This window comes from Nyctereutes procyonoides, unplaced genomic scaffold (genome assembly GCF_905146905.1).
Source record: "Nyctereutes procyonoides isolate TBG_1078 unplaced genomic scaffold, NYPRO_anot_genome, whole genome shotgun sequence".
Classification (NCBI taxonomy): Eukaryota; Metazoa; Chordata; class Mammalia; order Carnivora; family Canidae; genus Nyctereutes; species Nyctereutes procyonoides.
In genome coordinates, this window is record NW_026575030.1 from 19,427,476 (window position 1) to 19,447,694 (window position 20,219).

General features: G+C 38.2%; 1 protein-coding gene across 10 annotated transcripts in view; it reads left to right on the forward strand.

The window, feature by feature from the left end:
• Positions 1-295: 295 nt before the first annotated feature.
• DLG1 (discs large MAGUK scaffold protein 1) overlaps positions 296-20,219 on the forward strand; it is a 223,395-nt gene continuing 203,471 nt past the window's right edge. For 6 of the 10 annotated variants that reach the window (XM_055315866.1, XM_055315872.1, XM_055315873.1 and 3 more), the window contains exons 1-4: positions 296-459; positions 1,383-1,448; positions 2,560-2,691; positions 16,863-17,029. In XM_055315866.1, the coding sequence (XP_055171841.1) occupies positions 1,430-1,448; positions 2,560-2,691; positions 16,863-17,029 (318 nt within the window). In that variant the 5' untranslated portion in view covers positions 296-459; positions 1,383-1,429. Of the gene's footprint in view, positions 500-890; positions 1,066-1,146; positions 1,247-1,382; positions 1,449-2,559; positions 2,692-16,862; positions 17,030-20,219 lie in introns of those variants that run through there. The other 4 variants (XM_055315868.1, XM_055315869.1, XM_055315870.1 and 1 more) reach the window with 4 other exon arrangements.

Sequence of the window (20,219 nt, forward strand, 5' to 3'; positions counted from 1 at the left end):
TTTATTTATTTATTTATTCATGATAGACACAGATGGAGAGAGAGGGAGGCAGAGACACACAGAGGGAGAAGCAGGCTCCATGCAGGGAGCCCGATGCGGGACTGGATCCCGGGGCTCCAGGATCGCGCCCCCAGCGATGCCCCATAGTTTAAAGCATCAGTACGAAGTGGAGGAGAGCGCGCCCCCGCCCAGGCCCCGCCCCTTCACAGGCCAGGCTCCGCCCCCGCGGCGGGCAGGCCCCTCCCCTCCCCGGGCCAGGCCCCGCCCCTTCCCCGCCAGGCCCCGCCCCCCGCGCCCCTGACGTGGGCGGCGCGGTCTACTCCTCCGCGAGACCGCTCCTCGGGGCCGGGGATCCGCTCCCCGGGGGCGCCGGGACCTCGCCGCGCGCGGAGGCGGAGGCAGCACGCGTGTAGGGGCGTTACGAGGTGTGTCGGCATGTGTGTCCCGGACCTGCTGTAGGTGAGGTCGCGTCGCGCTCGGAGCCGCGGGCTGCGGCGAGGTGAGGGCGGGCTCCGGGGGCCGCCTCGGGCCACCTGTGGAGCGCGCGCCCAGCCGTCGGGCCGCGGGGCCGCGCCGGGGCCGCCCGTCCGCGGGGAGGCCGGCGGGGCCGTGCGCCGGGCCCCGGCCCCTCCGCGCCGCCTCCCCCTGCCGCCCCAAAGGCAGCGGCGCTCGGAGCCCGGGGTGGGCGCCCGCCGCCTCCTCACTTCCCATTGGCTGGGAGCGCGGTCACGTGGGGCGCGGCCGGCCAGCTCCGGGGCCGCCATCTTGGCGGAAAGTTTGGGGGCCGAGCGGCGAGGGGCGCGGAGGGAGGGAGGGAGGGAGGCGACGCTCCGGGGGTGGGGCGGCGGCGGGGGCGGCGAAGGCGGCTCCTCCTCCTCTTCCTCCTCCCCCGGCTCGCTCACCCCCCGCGTGCTCGGCTCCTCGAGCCCCGGGCGGGGCCGGGCGGGCGGCCCCCGAGCCCGTCCCGAGCGCACGCCGCTCGCGGGAACTTGGCGCCGCAGGTGTGGGGCCCGCGGGCCCGTGTCCCCGCAGCCTCCAGCCTCGCGCCGCTGCGCCCCGGAGCAGGTGGGGCGCCTGCACGCGTCGTCCGGGCCCGCGCCCGGGCACCGAGCGCCCCTGGGAGCCGGAGCTGCAGGTCCCCGTGCGGGGGGGCCCACCCTCGGGGGGCAGCTTCCTGGGACCCCCCCCCCCCACCCTGCTGTTTCACTTGGGAAAACTTGGGCAGCGGGTGTGGCCCCTTCTTCAGGTACGGCTGGGAGTTTTAGTTTTCCCCGATTTTGAGAGTTCAGGGGAGGAATGCAACTTAGCACCACGATCCTCTTGTCGTTTTGCTTCGGTTGTTCCCTTACTGTTTTTTTTTTTTTAATTTATTTTTTTTAAAGGTGTGTACCCTCTTTCCGATACTGGAGGGGAAAAAAAACCAAAAAACATGCCGGTCCGGAAGCAAGGTGAGAATTTATTTCGGGACCCCTCTTCTCGTGCGGGTGAGTGAGTGAGTGAGTGTTGTGTCTGTGTTCTGATTTGTGTTTTAAAGATGTTGGATTAGGGGATCCCTGGGAGGCTCAGCGGTTTAGCACCTGCCTTTGGGCCAGGGCGTGACCCCGGGGTCTGGGACTGAGTACCGCATCAGCTCCCTGCATGGAACCTGCTTCTCCCTCCTCCTGTGTCTCTGCCCCTCTCTCTCTCTATCATCTATCTATCATAAATAAATAAATCTATCTTTAAAAAAAATAAAATAAAAATGTTGGACTCTGATAAGACAGCGTCATCGCCCTTCTTAGGAGACCGAAGCCGCCTATCCTGGAGGGGACGGACACCTGTCAGTGTCGTTTTCAAACTTTTCTTTTCTGGCATCGCGGTCCGTAGTGGCTCTCGAGAGGCAGGTTCATGTTCACTCCTCTGAAAGGTCTTCGTGAAGACTCTTTAATTGGTGTTTTGATATTTTAACTTTATGATCTTTACTAGGCACTCTTTTGTGAGCAGTCGTAGGAACCTGGCTATAAGAACTGGTGTTTTCAAACAGTTAAGATTCGGATTATTATTATTATTTTTAAAGATTTTATTTATTCATGATAGACATAGAGAAAGAGAGGCAGAGGCACAGGCAGAGGGAGAAGCAGGCTCCATGCTGGGAGCTGATGTGGGACTCTATTCAGGACCCCGGGGTCATGCCCTGGACCAAAGGCAGGTGATAAACTGCCGAGCCACCCAGGGATCCCCCAAGATTCGGATTATAATGACAAATTGTAGGTAATCTGCTTTTGCATGTCGGATCGGCTGAAGCTGTGTTAACTGATACTTTGATCAAACAGCCTTGTGTTGTTTTAGACTACTACACATTTATCACCAACTGTTTATCTTCCTCCTTTTTCTGTGACATACGGTTAGAAATGTTTTGATTATTCTAAGGAATATATGTGTGTGTGTGAATGTAGCAGCGTTGATTGACCTAAAGAATTTGGGGAGGTGTTGAGATGTCTTGTAGGATAATTTGCTGCATAAGTAGTGTGTAATAACTGTATATGTGTAATTTTAATCAAACTCTTGTTTCCTTCCCAGACACCCAGAGAGCACTGCACCTTTTGGAAGAATATCGTTCAAAACTAAGCCAAACTGAAGACAGACAGCTCAGAAGTTCCATAGAACGAGTCATTAACATTTTTCAGAGCAACCTCTTTCAGGCTTTAATAGGTGGGAATTAAAACTTTATTTGTGACCATTATACGTCAGCTAGGCTTAATGCTCCTCTGAATTCATTTATTTTAAAACTTAACAGAGTGACGTATTTGGTTCTCTGTAAGGCACTCCGTAACTTGAACATCCAGGGAGTTGTATGTTTGATAGGCCAATATCCTTTCCAAAAATACCCAATAACCAAAAAAGCCATTTAGTGTGATTATTTCAGTGGTCTTTGGTGACCGTGCTTTATATCCCGAGCATTAATTACTAGAAGATGGAGAAGTTGCAAAAATGTTTCAGGATCCAAAAAAAATAAAGACTGAATAACTATTAGGTTGTTTCTATATTTGACCTCTATTTCTCTGGAGTTCCTGAAAATGTTTGAAGAGTTCTGCTAAGTTTGAGGATATACATCTCCTTAATATAGACTTCTGTTGAAACTTGGCATTCGAGGAGTTAGAATTTTATTTTATTTTATTTTATTTATTTAAAGATTTTATTTATTCATGAGAGACACAGAGAGAGAGAGAGAGGCAGAGACACAGGCAGAGGGAGAAGCGGGCTCCCAGTAGGGAGCCGGATGTGGGACTCCATCCTGGGTCTCCAGGATCACATACCTGGGCTGAAACCGCTGAGCCACCTGGGCTGCCCAGGAGTTAGAATTTTAGGCCTGGGAAATTATCATAGAGATGATTCTGTCTAATATTATTTTGTAGACAGGAAAATTAAAACAATATCATTCATAACTAACTTAAATTTAAGGTGGTCCATTGTTTTAAAGTAGACCTGGGCAAATAGTCAAGAGTCCTAAATTCCATTCCTTTTACTGCTGTTAATTGAATGATGTTACACAAGTTTTTTAACCTTTTCTAAGTCACTATATTAGCTATAGAATGTGAATGCAATAGAACAATGGTTTTTAGCCCCTCCACTCTGATTTTAAAGTAGCTAGATTCTTTTTTAAAACAAAATCTTATATTTTGTACACAGTTCCCAATTTATGAAACAAGTTGATTTGTTTTATCTCTGGCCTCTCCTCTAGGTACCTAGAAAAGTGTGTAAACCACTGAAGTAGAAAATTTATCCCTGTCAATTCTGAGAATGAAATTTTTTTTAATTAATTGTTGACTATGTAAATAGGACATGTACTTCATTATATTACATTTATTTCCTTAGTAACTTCCAAGTCGATGTGACCTAATATCTATTGATAAAGCAACTTTTGATGTGTTTGTGGACTACCTTCAAGTTAGTGTACTCTGTCAAAAAACTTAATGCTAAATTGATACTCTGCTAAATTTGTTTTAAAATTAAAGAAAGTTTTTTTTTTTTTAATTTATTTATTATTTATGATAGTCACAGAGAGAGAGAGAGAGAGAGAGAGAGGCAGAGACACAGGCAGAGGGAGAAGCAGGCTCCATGCACCGGGAGCCCGATATGGGATTCGATCCCAGGTCTCCAGGATCGCGCCCTGAGCCAAAGGCAGGCGCCAAACTGCTGCGCCACCCAGGGATCCCCTAAAATTAAAGAAAGTTTAAGGAAGACCAGTACACCCGAATAATTTTTAAATCTAATATTATCGACTTTGAAAAACCTAAGAGTAGAGAGAACAATATAACTAACTGCCTTATGTATAATTAACAATATAACTGTGACCCATCTTAAAAAATTATCGACATTCTGTCTTTTTTGTTTAAATTGATGGCCTTTTTTTTTTTACAATTGAATTTCTAAGCCCTGATGTTTGAGGTACAAATGGATGATCAAATTAGATTCCTCGTAAAAAAATAAACAGCAAAAAGGGAAGGGAAACATTTTTAGTTATTTGGTTTTCTAAATCAATGTTAAACCTGGGAATGTTTTATTTAAGAGTCACTGATTAGGAAAAAAATAGTATGACTTGTATGTCCTCGTTTACCTATAGACATAGATGGATGTAGTCCTCTATGTGAAGTCTGCGACTTAAGAAAATTAAATGGTCAGTAAAGTAGCTAAACAGAATCTACACTTCTTAGACTTACTTTGTAGATTGGAGATAGATTTGGAAGGTATGTTTGAAGGGCTTTTTAAAATATATCCTGCCTTGCCTGTTTTGAATGTTTATCTGTTCTTATATACAATTGAATCCTAATAGAATTAGTCCTCTAGTAAGTTTATATTTGTCAATCTCCTTAGTCCTGTGTAACTTCATTGATTGTGAATATACCTTGATATTTGGATTTACTTATGTTTTAATGTTTTATAGGAGGCAATACCAAATTTTGGTCTAAGAAAAGTAAAAGATTTTAGGAATTTTGAAATGGGTAAATTTAGTAGAGATTTTTGTTTCCATACTGTAATTAAATTAATTGTTTGCTGAATTAATAAGTGCATTCTTTTGTGTTTATTGAAATTGGGTTAATTTATTAACCTTTATTACTTTTTTTGCGTTGGTGAAAATTTTTAGGTCAGTAAGATTTTCTTTTTGCTTTGTACCTGTACCAATGTTCTTGAAACAGCATAGTAGTGTACTTTAAACCTGTACATTCCCCTGAGCTAGCCTAGAGTCTCATGTTCATAGTATGTGCTGAGAAATCCTGGATTAACTGTTTTTTCCTTTAGTAGGTGGCTCTCTGTTTTCTGAGCTGGTACCTGTGGACTATTGGATTTAAGGAAACGTGGTTCTTGACCACCTTAGTTGTTTAAAAGTCATTTGGTGCTTAGGTTCTTGGCTGCCAGAATTCAGAAATCATTTCCTTAGGCTGTAGTGAATTGTTGTAGTTACTTCTTTGGATTTGTTGTCTGCATAATTATTTATTGATTCTTTGAGCTAGTAGTTTGTATTGACTGTTTTCATGCATTTAAAAGAAGTTTGTGTGGGGCACTGGGGTTTTGGTGTTATAGAAATGTTGATTTATTTTCTCCTTTCCTCCGTAGTTGATATGTGTATATAGATGAGGTTTCTGTACCTGGGGATTATTCAGAGGAATAAGCATGTACATACTGCATCACATCTGTTCTGAGATAACAATTTTTAAATATTTTAATGCCTTTGAATTTGGGATACATTTTACGACTGATGTATGTTGGGAATGATTTTACATTCTTAGTGGCACATGAAATAATGGTGCATCCTGGAATTGATATCCTCAGTTCAATGAAACATGACAATCATTGTCCTAGCTCTGATGTTTGTTAGTAACCTTAAAGGATGGCTTGAAGATTTAAAAATTATTGAAAGCAAAAATAAATAAATAAATAAAATAAAGTAAAAATTATTGAAAGCAGGAAAGATTTTACTAATTTTGAGTTTCAGCTGATAAGTAGTTTCTTTACAGCTGAATATTTAAAGTTATATTTTAAAAAATCCATAAACTATATACATTTCTTTGAAATTTATTCCCCCAAATTTAAAAAATTTTATTTAAATTAAGTTTGCCAACATATACTATAACACCCAGTGCTCATCTCCTCTTGTGCCCTCCTTAATGCCCGTCACTCCGTTATCCCTTCCCCCCATCTACCTCCCCTTCTACAACCCTTTGTTTCCCAGAGTTCAGAGTCTCTCATGGTTTGTCTTCCTCTTTATTTTTACCCACTCAGTTTCCCCTCCTTCCCTTATGGTCCCTTTCACTCTTTCTTAATATTTCACATATGAATGAAACCATATGATAATTGTCTTTCACCAATTGACATATTTCACTCAGCATAATACCCTCCAGTTCCATCCACCTTTGAAGTAAAACCTAGGTATTCGTCCTCTCTGATACTGAGTAATATTCCATCATATATATATCACATTATCTTTATCCATTCATCTGTCGAAGGACATCGTAGCTCCTTCCACAGTTGGGCTATTGTAGACATTGCTGGTGTGAACATTGGGGTGCAGGTGTCCCGGCGTTTCACTGCATCTGTATCTTTGAGGTAAATCCCCAGCAGTGCAATTGCTGGGTCATAGGGTAGCTCTATTTTTAACTTCTTGAGGAACTTCCATGCTGTTTTCTAGGGTGGCTGCACCAGCTTGCATTCCCCCCAAGAGTGCAAGCAGGTTCCCCTTTCTCCACATCCTCTCTAACATTTGTTGTTTCCCGTCTTGTTAATTTTCACCATTCTCACTGGTGTGAGGTGGTATCTCATTGTGGTTTTGATTTGTATTTCCCTGATGGCAAGTGATGCAGAGCATTATTTCATGTGCTTTTTGGCCTTGTATAAATCTTCTTTGTAGAAATCTCTTCTGTCCATTTCATGACTGAATGGTTTTTCTTAGGTGTTGAGTTTGATAAGCTCTTTACAGATCTTGGATACTAGCCCTTTATTTGATGTATCATTTGCAAATATCTTCTCTCATTCCCTGGGTTGTTCTTTTAGTTTTGTTGACTGTTTTGCTCTGCAGAAGCTTTTTATCTTGATGAAGTCCCAAAAGTTCATTTTTGGTGATTATTTTTGTATAAATGGGAGAAAAACTCTGCCTAATTTTAATCCCTGATTAGGTGAGAAAAATGTGAAAACTTAATATATTTGATTGTGTATTCTCATTTTCTGTATTTACATTTGAAAATTTGTAAGTAAAGTAGACTAGATATGGTTTGATTATAGGTCAGAGCCCAGAGCCCAGGTGTTCAGGTCCATATTGGCTTGAGGTTATTTATGATTCTTAGGTTTATCTGTAATCTGAGACAACTTTAGTGGTCTACAAAGATTTCATAGTAGTCTAGATCCCTGGAGTTATTTACAGGGTCAGGAATTCATCAGCTTTTCTTGCACACAGGAGAAAAACCTGGGCTCAAGATCAGTCTGACTTTAGAGACTTGAGTAAGTTGAATCATGCACATAATTCTAGAATCAGACTCAGTGCAGTGGAGTATAGAGATGCTCACGTTATTACAGGCACATGAAAATGGAGACTACCTAGGGGAACAGTCTTCTCTCTTCTCAGTTTTAATGTGTGACGTTGACCCATTGGGTTGACTGATAGGCCAGAATTGCCCTTTTTGGTAAAAGGAGGTGCTGAATTTAAATTTGCTTAAATGTACGTAGTGTGCATATACATATTAACTATTCATGTCTCAAAATTTATCATTGGATATCTTTCCATATCAGATTTGCACCATCTTAAATGACTGTATTTACACTGTATAGGTGTATTGTAGTTTTATTAATGATTTCCTAGGAGTACTTAGGTATATACTTTTTCTGAATTTTAAACAACGTTGCATTTGTATATGCCTCTTTGTTCTACATTGTTATATCCTTTGGATAAATTCCTGGAAATTAATTGCTTGAGGGATTTGCATTTTATTTTATTTTTTATTTAAATATTTTTATTTATTTGAGACAGAGCAAGTGCATAAGCAGTGGGGAGGAGCTGAGGGAGAGGGAGAAGCAGACTCTGAGCAGGGAGCCTAATGCTGGGATCCTAATGCAGGGTTTATCCCAGGGTCCCTGGATCATGACCTGAGCTGAAGGCAGATGCTTAACTGACTGAGCCACCCAGGCACCCTGGGATTTTTCGTTTTAAAAAGGCTTTTGGTGTAATTTGTTAAGTTACCCTCAGAAAGATTATATTCCATTTAATTTTTTAGGCAGTATGTGGAATAATGATTACTGTGCCTTAAACAAAATAGGTGTCATTCTTTTTAATATTTTCTATTGTGTTATATGGAATATATTTTATTAATTTTGATGTTTTATTATATATTTGATTACACAACCCAATGGTGTAAGAATTTTCAGTTTTCTATTTTCACCACCTTTTTTTCCCTTTTCTTTTTTGAGTTATAAAAATCATAGAGCTATAATGTCTACATTAGGGGTATTAATTCTGTCTGCCAAGTTGCAAATAGCTTCTCTTGTTACTTGTTTTTAAACTTTGGTTTTTTAAAAAAATAATAGGTTATTTTTTTTAAAGATTTTATTTATTCACAAGAGACACACAGAAAGAGAGACAGAGAGAGAGAGACAGAGAGAAAGAGAGGGAGGCAGAGACCCAGGCAGAGGGAGAAGCAGGCTCCATGCAGGGAACCGGATGTGTGGGACTCGATCCCAGGTCTTCAGCATCAGGCCCTGGACTGAAGGTGGCGCTAAACCCCTGAGCCACCCGGGCTGGCTCAGGGGTTAGGTTTATCAATACTTTTTGTGCTTTCTGCTTTTGGCATTATGCTTAGAAAAGCTTCCTTACCCCCAGGATAATAAGAACATTTACCTATATTTAAGTTCTTTCATGGCATCTCTTTTCAACATTTAAATCTTTAATACATTTGGCAGTTGTCATGAAATAAAGTGATATTGCTTGTTTTTTAAAATATAAGTTGCTTGTTTTTTAAAATATGGATGTTATTTCTTATATACCCCTTACACATTTTGAAAAATTATTAGGTTTTAATTATTACTATTTTTTTAGTACTAGGTTTACAGAAAAATTGAGTGGAAAGTACAGTTCCTTTACCCCTTTTCCGTTTCCTCTCTTGTTAGCATCGTGTGTTGGTGTTACAGTTGGTAAGCCAGAATAAATATATTGTTATTAACTATATTTCATAGTTTACATTAGGGTTCACTTGTTTTGTTACACATTGGTAAACTTGACATACATATTTGTTGCTCTGATGTTATCCCTATTACAGTATCATTCAGAATAATGTCACTGCCCTGAACATCTCTTGTGCTCCACCTGTTCATCCCTTCTTCCCTCCCCTTGAGCCACTAGCAACCACTGATCTGTTCACTGTCTCCGTAGTTTTACCATTTCCAGAATGTCATACAGTTAGAATCATAAGTATGTAGCCCTTGCAGACTGGTTTCTTTGCCTTAGCAAAATACATTTAAGTTTTCTTCATATCTTTTCATGGCATGGTAGCTCATATTTTCTTGTATTTTTTAAAGACTTTATTTTTTAGAGCAGTTTTAGAGTTCACAGCAAAATTGAGAGGAAGGTACAGAGATTGCCCATTTACCTCCTGTCCCCATTATCAACATCCCCTACCAGAATAGTACACTTGTTATAATTAACAGACTTAACATGGGCACATCATTATCCCCCAAAATCCGTACTTCACCTCAGTGTTCACTCTTGTACCTTCTGTAGGTTTAGGCAGATTTATAATGAAATGTACCCGCCATTCGTGTCAAACAGCATAGTTGCACAGCCCCAAGAATTCTGCGTATTGTGCTTTTTCACCTCTTTCCCATGCCTAGCCCTGGCAGTCACTGATCTTTTTACTGTCTCTGTTAGTTCTGCCTTTTTAAGAATGTCATGGTTAGTGGTGGTGGTGGTGGTGGAGGTGCCTCTGCCAGCTCAGTGCTGGTGTGGATCCCATTGATGCTCTGATGTGCATTTCTCTGGTGACATAAGTACAGCATCATTCATATGCTTGTTTGCCATGTGAATAATGTCTTTGCTGAGGTGTCTGTTAAGGTCTTGATATTTTTTCCATGAAATAAGATATTTTCTCATAGATTAGAGATGTCTATACTGTGTTAAATTATTACAGATTCTTAACTATTTAGACTTCTTACTCTGATCCTTATATTTTTTTGTTTGAGAAAATGGTCAGAAATGTTTCTGTTTTACTGTTTAGGATGATAAAAGTAATTAAAAGCTAGAAAATTTTTTCCTCAATCTCCTCTGAGGGTATTTCTGGAATTCTGTACTTGCCTTACTCGTAGTGTTTACTAACTTTGAATTCTTTAAGAAAGTAACAAAGATAAATGAACATGTTTTACTTAAAGTTTTATTTAAATTTGGAGAGTTCTGAAAAAGTGACCGTAAGTGATTTCCCCAAAATATATATATTTTTTGGTAATAGGAATGATTCTCTATTCCATTGGATTAGTTTTGTGTGTTCAAATTTAGTTTAGAATTTTCAACTCTATAGAAAATTTCTATTATTCCATTGTTTCTATATTTCTAATTTTATATATCATAAGTGTTGTAGCTTTTATACTTTACATCTTTGTTCAGGAACTGTTTTTTTGGGGACCCGGTTTAGTTCAAAACAGAGGAAGCACTTCCCAGACTATAAATGGCAAATAGGTATAGACTGTTAAGATTGATCCAGTAGGCTAAACAAAATTAACATTTTCAATTGTGAATCAACTAAAGGGTAGTTTACTCTGATGCATGTCTTATTATTTCTCCATTTTCTCATGCTTGCTTTAGTGCGTTATTTTAGTGTCATTATTTTAAAAAGGAAGTAAGTGTTTTTAGAGTAGTAAATAAAAATATAATCAGTCAATTATATGTCTGGTATATATCTGGGTCAGCTATATAGACTTTTAGATGAGTGGAATTAGTCTTGTCTGTTAAATGGCAGTCATTTTGACTACTTCTATATTCTCCCATTTTCTGTACATTTTTATATTAAAGACTTAAGATTAGAGTCAACTCAAGTGAAATGTTTGCATAGGTTTGTTGAAGGACTGTCATTTTACATGTAATAGTAAATTTAGCAATTTCTGATAAAATAGTATTGAGAGATGGGACTTTTGAAGTATTATTTTGCTGTGATTACATTTTTAATCTATTTTGGTATAATTTTGAGTAGCCCTTATTGATATTGGATATAATTGGCATAGAAACGTATAAATAACTTATATAAACCATAATTGAAAAAGAATTTTTCATTGTGTTATCAAAGAACTGATTAATTTTCAAAAATTTTAATACATGTGTAGTAATAGAAATTTAAAATAAATGTGTGTAAGGTTCTGTAGCACCTTAAAATACAGCCATCAAGTTTTATAGAAATTTTTTTTTTCTCAAGATTTTTATTCATGAGAGACACAGAGACAGAGGCAGAGACACAGGCAGAGGGAGGAGGAGAAGCAGGCTCCATACAGGAGCCTGATGTGGGGCTCAATCCTGGAACTCTGGGATCACGTCTTGAACCCAAGGCAGGCGCTCAACTGCTGAGCCACCCAGGCGTCCCAGAAATTTACCTTTAAGTGTTTTTAAATGGCGTTCTTTGGTTTTTTAGTGTTAATATATTGTTTTCTCAGTATTCTTCTCTCAGACATTATTGTTATATCTCAACTCTCATTTCTTTTATTCCTTTTCCAAAAAGAGTATTCACTTTGTTAGTATTCATTGATTTGAATGTCTTAAGTGTTCAGAGTAGACTCATTGGTTTAATTCTTTATTTTCATGAGGTTGGTCTTTTGGGAATAATTTGGAATTTCAGACTTCAGCATGTTAAACAGGTTTTCAGGAGAGATTGGGATTATACTAGAATTTGTTTTTGTCTTATATTTGACTTCTGTTTGTAGTGGTAACATCTGTTTTACTTTAGGCTAGTTAGCTTAATGGAACTCAATATTATACTCCCCAGTTTAGAAAAATCTAAAGAAGAAGTAGAAAGTAAGGTTTTGAATCTTAAAATGTTATTGTAGAAATATTTTTCTTGTCCTAGTAATAATCTAACTTTTTTTGCTAAATCTTTTTAGTTATGATCGGTGATACAATTATCTTCTGACATATAAAATGTAGATTATAAAGAATAGTGACTGCTGATAGCATGGGAAATATAAAATATAAGTGCTTTGGACTCCTAAGAAAAGCTCAGTCTGTGTCCACTTTTTTCCAGAGTACCCTTTTTGATTAGGTGCACCTTTGAAAAATCTGTACTGAAGTAACTGAATAAATTGTGATGGAGAAATCATTTCTGAAGAAGTGTTATTATGTTGCTCATCTTTATAGTCTTGAGATATCCTAAAGATGAAGTGTGGTTGACAAATGAAAAAAATATATGGGATGTTAGTCAAGATGAGATATAGGTCAAAATTAAGGGTGTGTGTGTATATATTTTAAAGGAAGGCGATAAATAACTGTGACAGATTGTCATATCAGGAGCAATACCACACTATACTACATGTGTTAACTATTTCAGTCCTTTTGCATATGTTTTTAGTTAGCCACGTTTGATAAGAAGTCTCTTTTTAAGTTGGGGATAGATAGTGATCCAGTAACAGTCTGGCAATGTCAGTTATCTTGATCTCAGTAAGAAACAAAGATAACTAAATAGCTAAAGTAGGTATTACAATTCCTACAGACTAAATTCTCCATGCACTTTACTCACTTAAGCTCCCCTAGATTCTTCGATTCAGCTTACTTTTTGTTGTGATAAATATATGTAACAAAATTTACCATTTTTTAAGTGTACAGTTTAGGGGCATTAAAGTACATTCACATTATTTTGTGACCTTCACCACTCAGTCTATCTTCTGAACCTTTTCATCATCCCAAACTGAAACTCTGTACCCATTAAACAATAACTCTCCATTCCCACCTTACCCCAGTCCCTCCTTACCCCATTCCTTCCTTACCGCAGTAACAACTTTTCTGTCTCTATGAATTGGACTATTCTAGGTACTTTATATAACGGTAGAATCACACAGTATTTGTTTTTTTGTGTCTGATTTATGCCAGTTAGTGTAGTGTCTTCAAAATTCATCCATCCGTTTTATAAAATGTATCAGAATTTTATTCCTTTTAAAAGATGAATAAGGGGATCCCTGGGTGGCTCAGCAGTTTAGTGCCTGCCTTCGGCCCAGGGTGTGACCCCAGGGTTCTGGGATCGAGTCCCACATTGGGCTCCCTGCATGGAGCCTGCTTCTCCCTCTGACTGTGTCTCTGCCTCTCTCTCTCTCTCTCTCTCTCTCTCTCTGTGTGTCTCTCAGGAATAAATAAATAAAATCTTTAAAAAAGTCGAATAATACTATGTCCTTTGTATATACCACATTCTGTTTTTTAACTGTTCATCTGTAGATGAACATTTGAATTGTATTCACCTTTTGGATACTGGGAATAATACTGCTGTGATCATTGATGTATAAATATCTGTTCGAGTCCCTGCTTTCACTTCTTTTGGGTGTATACCCAGGATCTAATGCTGGATCAAATGGTGATTCTATGTTTCAACATTTTGAGATACCACTCTACTGTTTTCCTCAATGCTGCATCATTTTCTGTTCCTAACAGAAATGGACAGGGTTTGATTTCTCTACATCCTCATGAGTATTTGTTTCTTTCTTTTTCTTTTTTTTAAAGATTCATATATTTATTCATGAGAGACACAGACTGAGGGAGAGAGAGAGAGGCAGAGACACAGGCAGAGGGAGAAGCAGGCTCCTCGCAGGGAGCCCAATGTGGGGACTTGATCCCGGATGCTGGGATGATGATTTGAGCCAAAGGCAGGCGCCCAACCGCTGAGCCACCCAGGCGTCCCTATTTGTTACTTTCTTTTGTTGATAATAGCCACTCTAATGGGTGTTTACTCAGCTTATTTTGTCTTAAGCTTGATACAGTTAAAATTATATGAATATTTGATTCTTCAGTACATAAGAGCTCAGATATAGCAAATTAGAAAGGACTTTTTAATAGAGGAATCATTTCAGTTGACAGTAGCAGGATGTGAGTGAACTTTTGGAAAATTCACATAGGGAACGCTTTGTTCCTTGATCTTTCTAGATAGTAAAATGTTACTCCAAATTATACTAGTCTATATCTTTGTTGTACTGTATGATAACTACTAGCTGTAGGTGGCTATTTAAAGTAAACATAAAATTATAAAACGTGTTCTTCATTCACACTAGTCATATTTTAAGGGCTGAATAGCCATATGTAGCTAGTGGCTACCATATTGGAGAGTGCAGCTATAGAATGTTTTCATCATTGTAGAAAAGATCTAGATATTCGTTAGTGATGTTTTTGAAGGTTAATATAGCAGTATTTCTGTTAAGTGTAGAATAAAAGGTCACAGAAAGTTAAGATTTCAAACTTGACTTACAGTAATAGAAAATCTAATAAAGTTTTTACATAGTGATGTGGGCTATTTATTTTGAGATTGGTAATCATCCAATTAATACTTAGTTGCACAACATTTAGTGCACTTGGGGGACATTTTCATTTTTTTTGTAGGAGATAACTCTCCTCTCTATAGATCTATAAAATATGTGTTTCTTATATATTTAGAAATATATGTTCTACTGAAATGTATACCTACTTACACATGTATATCTTCTACAAAAAAATCTCTAGTAGTCCGGATACGGAATAGTCCGTATTTAAATTTCCCTAATTATCACAATCTTTTTTTTTTTAAGATTTTATTTATTTATTCATAAGAGACACAGAGAGAGAGAGAGGCAGAGACATAGGCAGAGGGAGAAGCAGGCTCCCTGCGGGGAAGCCCGATGTGGGACTCAATCCCAGGACTCCGGGATGACACCCTGAGCCAAAGGTAGATGCTTAACCGCTAGACCACCCAGGCATCCATCCCTATCACAATCTTTTATATCCCCTACCCCTACTCACTAGTCAAGTCTCAGATATTGCAGTTGATTGCTATGTCTTTTTTGATTGCTGTGTCTTTTTTTGTTTCCTTTATACCAAAAAAAAAAAAAAATTCTTTCAAACAATGTTTCTTCCCTTTCATGACATTGACTTTCTAAGGAAACTGGCCAGGGACACCTGGGGGCTCAGCAGTTGAGCATCTATCTGCCTTTGGCTCAGGGCGGGATCCTGGGGTTTCGGGATCGAGTCCCACGTCGAGTCCCACGTCGGGCTCCCTGCATGGAGTCTGCTCCTCCTCTGCCTGTGTCTCTGCCTCTCTCTCTGTGTCTCTCATGAATGAATAAACAAAACAAAACAAAACAAAAAAACTGGCCATGTGTCTTGTGGAATGTCCCCCTTCTGGATCTTTTTTTTTTCCTTATTTTTTGGTGTCATTTTAACTTGTTTCTCTAGCCTCTGTATTTCTTATAACTAGAAGTTGGTTCTGAAGGCTCGATTGAGGTTCAGGTTAAACAATTTTTGGTAAAAACACTTTGCTCTGATGCTCTGAATTTTGAGTTTATTTTTTCATGATGGTTATGTGAACAGTTTTAATTAGTTACTCATGGTTTACAAAATCATTTCACATGCAGTTTTCTCTAGTAATATTCTTAACACCTTGTAAAGTAGGTTGATACTATCTTCCTAGTTTTTATAAACTCAGAAAGTTCTACAGTTCTGGTTATTAAAAGGGAATTACTTTGTTTCTATTGTCTTCTGACATTGTTTTTTTAAAGGAGATAGTGATCTTTTCATCATAGAAATAAAGTAAAGGTATTTTATCTGAATGTTTGCATCTGTGCATGATGCTGTACAGGATAATGCCCCACCTTTGCTGTTAAAATAATTTTTCCCTTTTGAAAAATCAACTCAAAATACACTGCTATGTGAGTAAAGAACTAATAGTGAAAAAAAAATAGTGATGAACTTAAACATTATATAACTACCATTCAGAGCTTCTGAATGGCATGAAGAATCAATTAGTATTAATATACTAAGTTTGTATAATTCCAACTGACAGCAAAGTAACATCTTGTGCTACTTTAAGTAAATTTATGGGTTTTTTTAGAGTTTTGTCATGTTTAATCAATTGTTTCAAATATAATGTACAGTCTTTAATTTAGTATTTAACTTTTTTGTTTGCTTTACTTTGGTTAAAAGGATAGTTGAAACTACATGAGGGGTGGGACACCTGGATGGCTCAGCGTTTGAGCATCTGCCTTCAGCTTGAGGCATTTGTCCTGGTGTCTGGGGATCAAGTCCCGCATCAGGTGGACGAGGAGCCTGCTTCTCTCTCTCTCTGCCTGTGTCTCTGCCTCTTTCTCTGTGTGTTTCATGAATAAATAAATAAAATCTTTAACAAATAATAAAAGTAAAAGTAAATAAAACTACACTATGGGTTTATATTGAGATATTGGTGGTATAAAGATAAAATACCAGTAATGACTCATGTCTTCAAAATTCATATTAATGATACTAGCTACCGTCTGTTGGAGCCTATTATGTGCCATTGTGCACTTTATATGTATTATGCTCAGTCCTTGAACAATCCACATGGTAAGAGGCAAGTTATCAGAGGTTAAGTAACTTGCTTAAACAGGTAACTAATTTGTGATGGGATAGAGAATTGAACTCAGCACTGACTTTGAAGTGTAAAAAGCATATGACTTTTATACTATGCTCTGCAAGTTCTGGTATGATTATGACATACTAAAATGAGAAGACATTCACTGATCAAATGCATTATAAGATTAGGCTTATTTTACTAATCTAGACTAAAATTTTGCTTTTGAGTTTTACTGTTTTAGCAATGAGTAGTTTAATTAGAAAATCTAAATACTTCTGATTTTTTTTTTCCTCCTTTCTTTACCTCTAGATATTCAAGAATTTTATGAAGTGACCTTACTGGATAATCCAAAATGTATAGATCGTTCAAAGCAGTCTGAACCAATACAGCCTGTGAATACTTGGGAAATTTCCAGCCTTCCAAGCACTACTGTGACTTCAGAAACACTGCCAAGTAGCCTTAGCCCTAGTGTAGAGGTAAGATGAAAAAGTTTTCCTGAGGCTAAAATTTTTCAATAATCAATTTATTGGAGTGGCTACGTTTTTTCATTTTATTAAAATGGGTATTATGTGGAAATATGGGATTACAAATAATTTTGAAGCGAAAAGCTCAGAATCCCTGGTGTGCCTTTCCTAACATGTGAATGATTCGAGATCTGAAGTACTTGCTTTAGACTCCTAAAAATACTTTGTGTGAGACACCTCAGTGAAATCGTATTTTGAAAAGATGGTTTTGCTCTGGTGTTTTTGTTTGTTTGTTTTTTAGAAATAGAATGTAGTCCTGGGCAGATTAGTTACTACATTTACCCCAAAGATTCTCTGTATTTGGCTCAAAGATTGCAGTATTAAAACTCACTAAAGATTGATCAGTAAATTTTTTTTATAATAAATTTATTTTTTATTGGTGTTCAATTTACCAACATACAGAATAACACCCAATGGTCATCCCATCAAGTGCCCCCCTCAGTGCCCATCACCCATTCACCCCCACCCCCCGCCCTCCTCCCCTTCCACCACCCCTAGTTCGTTTCCCAGAGTTAGGAGTCTTTATGTTTTGTCTCCCTTTCTGATATTTCCCATACATTTCTTCTCCCTTCCCTTATACTCCCTTTCACTATTATTTATATTCCCCAAATGAATGAGAACATACAATGTTTGTCCTCAAAGAGTTGAGAATGAATGAGAGCATACAATGTTTGTCCTTCTCCGATTGAATTACTTCACTCAGCATAATATCCTCCAGTTCCATCCACGTTGAAGCAAAAGGTGGGTATTTGTCATTTCTAATGGCTGAGTAATATTCCATTGTATACATAAACCACATCTTCTTTATCCATTCATCTTTCGATGGACACCGAGGCTCCTTCCACAGTTTGACTATTGTGGACATTGCTGCTATAAACATCGGGGTGCAAGTGTCTTGGCGTTTCATTGCATCTGAATCTTTGGGGTAAATCCCCAGCAGTGCAATTGCTGGGTCGTAGGGCAGGTCTTTTTTTAACTCTTTGAGGAACCTCCACAAAGTTTTCCAGAGTGGCTGCACCAGTTCACATTCCCACCAACAGTGTAAGAGGGTTCCCTTTTCTCCGCATCCTCTCCAACATTTGTGGTTTCCTGCCTTGTTAATTTTCCCCATTCTCACTGGTGTGAGGTGGTATCTCATTGTGGTTTTGACTTGTATTTCCCTGATGGCAAGTGATGCAGAGCATTTTCTCATGTGCATGTTGGCCATGTCTATGTCTTCCTCTGAGATTTCTCTTCATGTCTTTTGCCCCTTTCATGATTGGATTGTTTTTTTCTTTGGTGTTGAGTTTAATAAGTTCTTTATTGATCTTGGAAACTAGCCCTTTATCTGATACGTCATTTGCAAATATCTTCCATTCTGTAGGTGGCCTTTTAGTTTTGTTGACTGTATCCTTTGCTGTGCAAAAGCTTCTTATCTTGATCAAGTCCCAATAGTTCATTTTTTGATCAGTAAATCTTAAGGTTAACATCAGTTTCTGCATTTTTCTGTAGTCAAAACTATTTAAGTTTTAAAAACTATTTTAATAATAATCTTTTGTTGTTGTGACATACTGTTGCTGGTGGAGTTAGGTAAAAGTATTAGAGTTAGATACGAAGCATTTTGTAATGAGGATTCTGAGAAACATTAGTCATTTGAATTTTGGTTGTCTGTCTGAATTTGATTCTAGTCCCTTCTAGTTTGTACTAGAGAATTGCCTGGAATATTGAATCAGCCTCTGTTTGGTGAATAATAAATCAGGGGAAAGTAGTGGTGGGCAGCAACCAGACAGCCCTTTGGTAATGAAGTAGACTGTAAGTTTTCTTTTTCATATTACATCACGTAGGATTGTAAAATTTCAGAGCAGGGACTACATCTAATCCCTCTTTCTCATTTTAAGGATCAGGAAATCGAGATCCAGAAGAAAATTAATTATTTGACCTAGCCTATTTAGCTAGTTTGGGCAAGTCTACCCTTGAATTTCTCATCTCTTAATACCCAGTTCACAGTTCTTTTTACTAATCCTGGTCTGCACTTATATATTTTTCTTTGATTAGAGAGAGAGTCTAGGGTTGTATTGTCTTTGTGTCTTTATTTTTTAAATTACTTTTCTGTCACTCTCTGGGATCATTTCAGTTCCATTCCCTTTTGTTGATATATCATTTGCACTGATGATCGATTCCAAATAGATTTTTTAAATGTTAATCAGTAATACACAATTTAATTTCACATTTGTTGTCTTAGGTTAAAAATTTTGCATTTGAGGAAACATGTTAACTTTTAAGAGAATTGAGTTTCTTATTTAATTACTTTCTGATTTTTTTTCTAGTCTGATTTATTATGTTCAACTATGAGTATAAAGCATAGAGTTCTTATAGTTGATTTGCCTGTTTTTATAGGTTTAGATAATATCTGGCTCAGTAAAAAGTAAAAGTAAATGGTCATTAAGGTTAAGTAAGTGGATAGTTCTGCAAGTTGGAAGTTAATTTCCGTAATAGATTTCAGTCAGAAAGAGCAACAATGTGTTGAATTCCATCAAGAGTAGTATTGGAAAATTTCAGGTGTGCCCAGCTGGCTCAGTCAGTGGAGTGTACAACCCTTGATCTCAGGGTTGTGAGTTGGAGCCCCATGTTGGGTATAGAGATTACTTAAAAATAAAATCTTAAGAAAAAGAAGTATTGGAAAATTTCAACTTTTATAAAATGAGGTGCTGGTACCTAGAAATGCTCTGTGTGGTGCTGGTTTCTCCATCTCCTAAAAAAGTGTATTATGGACATATTAACAGGAGAATAGGGGAATAAGAATTTTCAGATTACAAATGACAGATTTTACTAGTTAGGAAAATGGATGAGAAGGAAATAGGTTATAAATGTTGCTTAGGGCTTGGCACAATGAAAATGCTCCAGTGTATTTGAAATTTATACCCATTCATGGATGGACTTAGGAACAGGGAGATGTGTTCATCAAATGCTAGATTTTCTTAAAAAGGGGAAGATATGTGTGTATCAAATCTGAGTTCAGTTAAAGAGAAAGTAGGTTTGCAGAGAAGACACAAAACCCTGATACTAATCTGAAAAATGTAAGTAGTTTTGAAACTGATGGAGGATAGACATAAGGATTTAGAAAAAAAACAAACCTGGAATGTTTAGAGATTTCATTTCTACT